The sequence below is a fragment of the Micropterus dolomieu genome, linkage group LG22, assembly GCF_021292245.1.
Source record: "Micropterus dolomieu isolate WLL.071019.BEF.003 ecotype Adirondacks linkage group LG22, ASM2129224v1, whole genome shotgun sequence".
In the NCBI taxonomy this organism is placed as follows: Eukaryota; Metazoa; Chordata; class Actinopteri; order Centrarchiformes; family Centrarchidae; genus Micropterus; species Micropterus dolomieu.
This window is the reverse complement of record NC_060171.1, coordinates 12,736,052-12,745,939: the sequence shown is the minus strand read 5'-3', so window position 1 is coordinate 12,745,939 and position 9,888 is coordinate 12,736,052. Positions and strand designations below refer to the sequence as shown.

At 45.0% G+C, this 9,888-nt stretch overlaps 1 protein-coding gene across 2 annotated transcripts in view; it reads right to left on the bottom strand.

Moving 5' to 3' along the window:
- Positions 1 to 9,399, bottom strand: part of LOC123962059 (neuroepithelial cell-transforming gene 1 protein-like) — an 11,766-nt gene extending 2,367 nt beyond the window's left edge. The window contains exons 1-12 of one of the 2 annotated variants that reach the window (XM_046037954.1): positions 8,856 to 8,874; positions 6,980 to 7,001; positions 6,787 to 6,853; positions 6,581 to 6,640; positions 5,906 to 6,013; positions 5,652 to 5,819; positions 5,490 to 5,552; positions 5,288 to 5,384; positions 5,093 to 5,169; positions 4,734 to 4,991; positions 4,413 to 4,583; positions 4,108 to 4,294 (exon numbers count right to left, since the gene is read on the bottom strand). In XM_046037954.1, the coding sequence (XP_045893910.1) occupies positions 4,108 to 4,294; positions 4,413 to 4,583; positions 4,734 to 4,991; positions 5,093 to 5,169; positions 5,288 to 5,384; positions 5,490 to 5,552; positions 5,652 to 5,819; positions 5,906 to 6,013; positions 6,581 to 6,640; positions 6,787 to 6,853; positions 6,980 to 7,001; positions 8,856 to 8,859 (1,282 nt within the window). In that variant the 5' untranslated portion in view covers positions 8,860 to 8,874. Of the gene's footprint in view, positions 1 to 4,107; positions 4,295 to 4,412; positions 4,584 to 4,733; positions 4,992 to 5,092; positions 5,170 to 5,287; positions 5,385 to 5,489; positions 5,553 to 5,651; positions 5,820 to 5,905; positions 6,014 to 6,580; positions 6,641 to 6,786; positions 6,854 to 6,979; positions 7,002 to 8,855; positions 8,875 to 9,095 lie in introns of those variants that run through there. The other variant, XM_046037953.1, reaches the window with a different exon arrangement.
- Positions 9,400 to 9,888: the final 489 nt, after the last annotated feature.

Sequence of the window (9,888 nt, the reverse complement as noted above, 5' to 3'; positions counted from 1 at the left end):
ACACACACACACACACACACACACACACAACGGCTCCCAATTTTCTTCAGCACTGAGCTCGAAGTCTAAAGAGCATAGAAGACAGAAGAGAAGAGAATGAAAAACAGTAATCTGCCGCAGCGAGAAGAACGATGTCTTCCTACCTGCCGGCTAGAGCGGGGCGAGGCAATGCCACTTCCGTCCGGCTGTGCGAGGTCTGCAAGACGGGCTTCATCCTGCCGGGGGATCTCCATCCCCGATGTGAGGCTTGCCTCGGCCCGGTGCACGCCGGGCGGGCATTCACCTCCGAGTCACGCTGCCCGTACTGTGCTCTCCTCTCCTCCGAGGAGCGTCAACGCCGGGCGGATAACTTTGGCGTCCTTGACGAGGAAGTGTGGCAGCCCACACACTTGCTGGACGAAGTGATGGGGATGCTGTTGCCGGGGGAGCAGGAGTCGGACGACTCCGCCCTCTCCCTCACGGGTCCCCCAGTCGCTCCCCTCTCCCCCCGTTCCAACCTTCAGAGAACATCGACCAGGAATCTGGCATTCATGAGGGCGATCCCAGCCTCGAGGGGGCTCCCGCCGGCTATTTTTCCATCCCGCAGTCCACCGCCACCTCTCTGCCATCCCTTGGCGGCCTCGTCAGAGAGCCCCCCGCCATCATACCTGCTTGTTCCCCCGGCCCAGGAGTTCGCCCCACCGGATGAAATGGCTGGTGTTCTCGCCCTTAGCCAGGCCGCTAAGCGAGATCTGGTCTGGCCGCGCTTTCAGGGTCATTTCAGGGTGCCCAGTACCAATACAACCACCTGTCCTTTGGTTACTCCCTGGCCACGCGCACCTTTTCCAAGTGTGTCGAGATGGCCCTGGAGCCACTGCAGCGGTCTGGCATCAGGGTCCTTTTTTACCTGGACGACCTGCTGCTGCTGGCGCCGTCCCGGGACGAAGCAGTGGTGCAGACAGTCCAGCTAGTCGCTCACCTGTCTTACCTGGGCTTCGTGGTGAACTGGGAGAAGAGTGCTCCTCTTCCCTCCCAGAGACTCACCTACCTTGGCGTGGTACTGGACTCCTCCCTCCTGAGGGCTCTCTCAGGAGAGGGTGGACGCTCTGATGGAGCTGCTCCGCCATGTTGTTCCGCGAGCAACAGTGGCAGCTCTGTCGGTCATTAGGCTCTTGGGCCTCATGTCGGCGGCTGACGTGGTGGTTCCCCTGGGCCTTCTCCACGAGGAGGCTACAGCGGTGGTTCATCCGCCTGCCTGTCGACCCGGTGAGACAGAGACGGCGCCGCGTCTCCGTTCCCCGGTCGGTGACTCCAGATCTGGCCTACTGGCGGGACCCCCCTGGGCAGGGTCACATCTCACATCTCGGCGCGCACTCACCTGCTCTCTATCAGAGCCGAGTACATCCCTGGCGTGTTGAACAGAGGGGCGGATATCATGTCGAGGGGAGGCCCTCGTCCGGACGAGTGGCGTCTCCATCCCGATCTGGTGGCTCAGATCTGGCTCCGGTTCGGCAGAGCAGAGGTGGATCTGTTTGCCAACAAAGAGAATGCTCAGTGCGCCCTTTGGTTTTCACTGAGCCCGCGGGATGTTCCCCCGCTGGGACCGAACGCCTTCGCTCACCCCCTTTGGCCCCCCGGGCTGCTGTATGCCTGATCCCGCGCCTTCTGGATCGCCTGCAATTTTCATCTCTGGTGGTGATTCTGGTGGTCCCGGAGCGCACCAGCGCGTCTTGGTTTGGGAGTCTTGGTTTGCGTAGCATAGGTCCTCCCGTCCTGATTCGCCTGTAGGGCATAGGTCTCTCCCGTGAGGTGGTTCACATCATCCAGGAGTCGAGAGCTGCCTCCACTCAGTCCTCTTACTCCTCTCAGTGGTCAGCTTTCCAACGTTGGTGTCTGGACCAGGGGACGGACCCGGTCTCCTGCCCGCTGCCAGCAGTGCTTTTGTTCCTTCAGCTGCTCATGAACAGGGGGCTGGCGTTCATTACGATTAAAACCTACACTGCCGCCGCGAGGGCTTCGGGGACAGGACTGTGTTCTCCCACCCCTTCGTGAAGCGCTTCCTTAGGGGGGTGCGAAGGCGCCGGGAGGTGACGCGGCCTTCTGCCCCACAGTGGGATTTGCCGCTAGTTTTACACACGCTAACCCAAGCCAAGGTGGGGGGGGTGCTTACATGGCCCTGCCTTGGGCGCAGCTGACGTGGTTGCTGTCGTGACCCCGTCTGCATCTGTACAGCTGCGGGGCACCCCGCTCGGTTTCCCGTCTTACGCATGGGTTGGCCCTCAGCCTCCCATGCCGCGCCATCTGTGCTCACACGCACGCCGACACCACTGCCACGGTCAGCAGGTGACTGGGTGGTTCATTATGGCTCTGAGCAGGTGGGTTGTGCTTGGTGGTACCGTATGGGCCAGTGAGGCGTTGACTCATCCTGCTTCGCCTCTAACCCAATAGCGATAGCCTTAGAGGGCGAGGCCTATACGAAATAGAACTGGGGTTACGTACTGTAACCCAGATTCTATGAGTATAGGTGCAGCCCTCTAAGTTGTGGGCCTCACTGGACCTTAGTTCTCAGTGCTGAAGAAAAGGCACTTGGGAGCCGAAGGCTGGGTCTCACCGTTGTATATATACAAGGTGCGGACGTAGGAGAGGCCCACGCTGTGGGTGGGCGTAGACTCAAATTTTCAGTGCCGCGCAGGCGTGCGGAAGGGGTAAATCCAATAGTAATAGCCTTAGAGGGCTGCGCCTGTACTCATAGAATCCAGGCTACAGTACGTAACCCCCGATACACACACTGAAACCATTTTAACAAGTTTTATATTGAAAACTACAAATACAATTGACATTATGTTTGCATAAAAAATAAAACAACATCAAATACCCTTTGTAAACATATGAAAATCAGCTAAGTGTGCATTATATATATGGTAATACAATGACCCTGTGCAAAATTACATGAAAACAAATAAGTCTTTAGAAGACAGTGATAGTTACTGCAATGAGCCCAAAAACTGACAACTGATAAATACAGAGGAGTCTGTAGCGTTTCTAGATATGCTGGTTGGCTGACTGAACTGTGTAACGTGTTATCATGTGCAGTGGACGAATAGACTCTGCCGACACAGGACGCACACAGAAACAGAACAACGTGTAGCGTTTTTACAAGAGCAGCAACACTGACAGCTTCAGTTTACGCGCTGTTATCAAGTCAGAGAGACAAACCAAAGCTAAAAGTTAACTCACCGTGCGTTCGCTATAAGGTTCAATCAAGTTTCCCTCAGCGCTCTCATAGTGTTGTCAATGACCCAAACACACGTTGCATTCTGCGCACCTGCTTCTGGGAGACGTTGGACAGTGTTTGTGTTTGCCGTGAGATTATAACCGCGCGGTTAACCGTACCCAGTTATCATGGTAATTAAAATGTGTATGGTAATAATAACCGGAGGGAATTTTACCATGGTTTACTGTTAAACCGGTAATCGTTTTATCCCTATGATCAGAAACATGACTCAAAATGAATGATAGTGTTGCTATGTATCTGTTTGATGTGTAAATAAATTAGCAACTGTTAGCTAACACATCTGCCTTATCAAACGTATAAAAAGATCATTATACTGTAAATCGATATACGTTTTCACAAGGAAGGCCTGCAGTGTCTTTAGACCTGTGCCACAGCAAATCTAATGTTGCAACATAGGACTAGATCCAAGTCAAGTTTAGTCCTGCACCATCCCTCCCACTTACAGCTCAGGCCATGCAGAGAGCAAAGAGGTGTCAAACACTGAAAATCCAAAGAGTCTGTGGGATCCTCTACTACCACAATGAGCCGTCAACTTATGACTGTTTTCATTACTGATTAATCTGTGAATTATTAATAATATCATTAATATTTCAAATTGCTTGGTCTGACCAACATTCCAAACCCCCCCCAAAAATGTTTTTTCCAGTTATATAAAAGAGAGGCAAACAGCAACTCTTCACATCTGAGAAGCTGAATTCAGCATGTTAGTCATCTCTGTCGGATAAACGAAACAATCAAACACTTAAAAATATCAGTTAATAGGTGACATAAACCTTTACAGAAAATGTCTCAGCACAACTGAGTAACTGCAGAGGCTCTGCAGCTCAACCGACCTTTCTCTCCATTGGTAAAAGCCCCTCTGAAGGACCCCCCCATGCGAATCTCTCCATCCTGCAGGTCCTCTAGAGCCAAGTCACGGACTGGAATAGGCTGTCGATACACCTGGAAGCAGCTCCTGTCGTTCCGGGTCACCGGTCGGGTCAGAACCAAGAGCTCAGAGAAGAGGAACACATGCAGCCTCTGTGAAGTAACACATTAACAGAAAATGAAACTTATTTGTATATGCGACAAACAACATATGGATCATAACATCACTGCATGTGGATAGTAATAATAAGCAGAGTATCATAATTCTCACCGAGCCACTCTTGTTCCGCAGCTCTCCATGACAAAGTAGGATCTTGCAGTTGTCTATGAGAGGGTCCCGCTGCTTATCATCCAGATATTCCAGTTTGTCTATATAGTACTGGCACTCACACTCCCCGTTTCTCATGTTGATATCAGACAGAATCTCCTGGATTATAGTAATCTGGATAGTTAAAGAGACATGTCAGTTGTGCAACTTGGCAAAAGACACAAGACCAAATAATAAGTGAAATAATAGCCATTTTGTTTATCAGCTAAATATAAGCTACAACACTGTATGTGACTGCAAAGGTAGGTTCGGTGGATAACATACAGCTCTCTCCAGACTGGGTACATCTGGGTGATCAGGAGGAGTGTGTCTGAGGATCTCTCGCAGCAGCAGTGGGTATTTCACCAGGCGTGAACGTGGGATGTCTAAGAAGCTCCAGAGGTCCAGCTTCCTGCTGAAGGGGGACTCCAAGCAGCGCTGCAGGAAATCCTGGACCGGCCAGTCCTGCTTTTTCTGGTCCAGCAGGGCTTTGGCTGCAAGCTGGTTGCTGCAGTAGACTTTGTAAGCATTCAGGCCAGGCAGCTAACAAAAAAAAGTAGCAATTGCAATCTTTTTATATGCTGAAATTGATCATATTTGAAGATAATGGGTGTACAGTAAACATAGTGTGCTACCATACATACCCAGTCTATAACTATCTGTCCAATCTGATTGATTGTTCCATCGGGGCCAGTTCCCTCAGTCAGTTTCATCAATAAGTCTGCAGATTAAAAAAAGCATACACACATGATCAGAAACACTTGTAAGCACATAAAGAGACACCAACAAGTCTAACTATACTAGCAGCTTAAGTCCAAGTAAGATTGGTGGTAACTTGCCCTCATGTAAGGGGATGTATGCATCGAGGTCCCCAAATATTTGAGCTAGTTCCTTCTCTGTCATGATGGAGAGCTTTAGCATTGGATCATGGTATACCTAAATGTGAGAAAAGCAGCATCGTAAGCACAAAAACAAAAAGTTTACAAAAGGGAGCATAAGTGTTTTATTTCTTTGTATAAGTTTAAATAAAAATGTTCTAACCTTCCGCGCAAGTTGGAGATCTTCGATGAGATCCTGCTCTCCCCTGTAAAGCTCATGAATTGCCTGGAGAAGAAACACAACAGAAATCAAGTTACTTTCTCTGCTCTCCGTACTTTTAAGATGGCCGCGCTCTTAAGACTTTAAAAACACTGAACTGCAAACCTCTTGTCTCTTGATCTCTTTGGTGGAGAATGTGCTCTTCTGATGGACGTCCAGCGTCTCAGACCACAGAGTGCTGTTTCTGCGTTTAGTGGGAGTGGGACCTGCTGTCTTGATGCTGGCTTTGAGGGACATCCCTGGTGACTTGGCATCACCACGTAATGATATTGACTAGGGGGACGGAAAAGATTTTACAGCCAAACACAAATTCTACTTATTCAATATAGAGTTGAGTGTCAGAAGAGTATAGCATTTACCTGGATGGTCTGGCCAAAGCGCCTCACTGCTCCATTCTTTGAAGGAGACATCATGTTGACCAGGGATGTAACTTTGGCCAGGGGTCGCACACGCTTGTTACTGGGTTCCTGGGAATCACGAAAATAAAACATCTTCAGTTTCACTTGATAGTAGTGAGGTGTAAACTGGCTCTTAATTACACACTGTGAATAAAACTGTTACCAACTCATTGCACCTGATAAAAATGCTGCAGAAATAAGATATTTACTATTTCTGTCGCATCTAGGTTTTCCTTTAATGCTTACAATATAATACTTGAGATTTCAAAAGGGAACCTTTTCACATGCCCAGATCCCTTAGTTAATGTTGGGGGAGCATAAATTCCTCCGGGGGGGGGGGGGGGGGGGGGGGTTATTAATAGTTGTGAACCTTGAAATATTGTTGGCATTTAAATGTTAGGATCAGGTTTCAGTAGAGATTTCCCTCTCTGGCTGACCTAACCCCCATGCAGTGGATAATTAATATCATTTCCTCAGACAGACACTTGTGCCATTGTAAGGGATAGCGGGATTATCCTGAGCTCATAACAAACGAGAGCATCATGGCTATCTGCGGCGACTACCTGAGTCATGCAGACGGATTAAAGTGCGGTGGGTGCACCCAACAGACAGATAGGAGACTGTCCTGACTCTCACCTTGAGGTGGAAGCTGGACAGACTGACTGTGTCGTCCTCCTTCTCTTTGCGCTTTCTCTTCTGCAGCAACAAAAAAATACACACTGGTTACTTTCACAAGTCTGATTGTGAAGTCTGACATTTGCAGCAACATCTCCAATATAAATGTGTCACAGCCCAAAATACACACATGCAGGGCTCATAACATGATAGTGTTGAAGACTCACTAGACTGAAGTCCCACGGAGTCCCAGGAGTGAGAAAGGTGAAGGAGCTGCCTCTCTGCAGTGGAGGTCTACAGAAAAAGAGACAAACAAGCAATGGTCATGCACAATGAAAACTGAATTGAAAAAAGGCTTTTACTTCATTTTACTCATGTATATTTGTTGACAAAGATTTTATCATATTTGTTATGTTCTACCTCATTTTTGTGAAGTGATCCACTGTTTGGCATCAAGTGTTGACCATAAAGAAGCAAAAATCAGCCTTTAAAGAATAATGATTTTAAACACAGCCTAATAATTATCGATATTGAAAGATATGAAACTTTTTATCGTGACATATCGTTTAGCCCTAAGTTCATATTTACTTTACTGCAGAGTATCAAATACTCTGCTGAGGATGTTTCTTTGTTTTCTATTGATAAAGATGGACAGAATCCAATTACACTTACAAACATGGCGTCTGAAACACACCACAAACAACAAGTCAAGGCTGTCAAACCCGACAACTACCAACAGGGGAGCTGCAGAGTCCCTCTGGTGGACAAACTATGCATGACAACACTCATAACATGATCGAAGATCCCTCTTTCTGTCTCTTATTGTCATTTATCAGCTGTAACACCAATACTGATTTATCTGCAATTATGTATGGGTCGGGCTCTAATTCAAACATGAATGAACATCACCTGAATTTCAAAGACAACACCTTGGTTTGTTCTGGATTGCTAGCTTATAACTCCTCATAGCTCAAGGAGAAGAAAGGTTTAAAATTCTTTGATTCCAGCTTCTTAAATGTGAAAATACTCCAGTTTCTTTACTCTTCTATGACAGTAAACTGAATATCCCTGGGTTGTGGACAAAAAAAGACATGTGAGGATGTCATCTTGGGCTTTGGGAAACACTGATCAACATTTATCACCATTTTCATAGAAACAAACAACTAATTAAGAAAATAATGAACAGATAACTAAAATAATTGTTAGTTGCAGTCCTAGTTCATATGATGGATGCCTTCTGTATGCCACTTTTGTTATAGTCACTGTTTTGTTTCAAATATGTCAAACACTGTGGATAATAACTGAATAATGTTAATATTTAAAACCATATAAGGAGCTAGACCGCTCTCTGCTGCAGAAAAAGAAAATCAGTTATGGTGACAAAACAATGCAGCTACAGACAGTTACAATGTCTTCTTGTTAGTGACTGACACCCTGAGGCTGCTGTCAAGGCCAAGGTCAGCTGACCACACTACTAAACAACATATTTCTTGTAATCCTGCCTTAAAGTCATGTTGAAAATGACAGAATTATGAGTGGATAGTGAAAGTTCCAAGAAAGTGATGAAAATAAAAGGTCAAAGTGTAAACAGAGTAATAATTACAAGCTAATAATCACTTGGGTTAAATTGGAACTTTGTAACACAAATATTGAGTATATTTTCTCAGCCCAACCTGCAGACATTAATCTAATCTGCAAGAACAAATATAGGTCCAGTACAGGCTTAACAGCATTGACATGTCTTTCTATCTGCAACTGAGTTTATATTAGACCATGATGAAATACTATTGTGTCGCTATTCAAGCGACTGCTACAAGTGAAATACAGGCAGAGAAATTCTCCAGTCGGCCAGTGTGGGCAGGACAAACAATACAGAATGGGTAAAGATCAAATCGCAGATATTTAACATATGCTGATGTAACATATTTCTGCATCTGACTTACACAAGTGCTGAAATGACTGATCAATTGATCTATTAGACAACTAATAAAAATGCCACTGATTTCTTTTAAGTAATTTTCGATTTCAAAAATTCTTGTAATAGTAAATGGTATTTCACATTGTGTATTATATATAAAAAATAAAAATAATCAATATTGAAAACAAATCATTAGTCACAGCTATTGTAGATTATATCTTCACTCTTAGTTTTACTTGACATTATCACAAGTTTTTATTGATAAATTATGCTACTGACTACATGGTGATTCTCTGCTTCCGTTATACATTTAGTTTCAGTTATACCTTCAGTTTCTGTTACACATTCAGTTTCTTTCATACATTCAGTTTCTCTTACACATTTAGTTACACCAACGCCGTTAAATGTCAAATCGTGGTCACAACATTCGACGTTACGTCTCCCGAGCTGCACCTGAAGGCATCGTTTGCCAGTTACAATACCAGCCCTGCCCGTCACAGTTGACTAACGTTAGCTCGAAATGTGGTAAAGTTGTATTATATTGCAAACAGAGCTTACACATAAATACATACATACTTATATATAATGATATCGCCTATTTTGACATGGTCTACTTACTTCTTGGAGTTATTTCTCCGGAGTATTTTTGGAGAAGGCTCTGCTGCGCTGATGTGACTGGTAATGGACGTCCTCGATGACATCCTGCGAAGTTTACGCTTATTGTTTTCCACCGTCCTTCCACAAACTTCTTCATTTTCTTCCATTTTGGAGGAGGCTTTGTTTTGAAATCAGTTACACCGAGACGCAGTTATGACCAAACGAATAAAAGATAAAACCCAGACGTATGAAAACTGGCCCGATGTGTACAAAGAAAGCATAAGATCGATGAAAACAGACACACACACACTTCAGCGGAAGTTTGAATATGGCGGATTCTTGGAAATAGACCAATCAGGAGAGGGTTCAGAGCCATGAGGTGGGAGGGGCTTCTGTAAGAGGACCATGAATGTAGCATAATCATGTTATTGTTTTTTTGTTTTTGGTTTACCAGCGAAGAATAATGGGAAACAGGCCAACCGTAAAACATATCACGATTTATAAATAATATAATAATAATAATAATAATAATAATAATAATAATAATAATCTTTATTTGTAGAGCACTTTTCAAAAACAAGTTACAAAGTGCTTTAACAAGTGTAAAGACAATAATACCCAAGAGACAATAATACAAAAACAATACAAGATAAAAGCATGAAAACATTGAAAAGACTAAAATACACGTTTAAGATAAATATAAAATTAGTAAAATACAATAAAATAAAAGGGATAAAATAAAGTAAAATAAGATCGGGAAAGGCTCTCCTATAAAAGTATGTTTTAAGAAGGGACTTGAAAGAGTTCACTGACT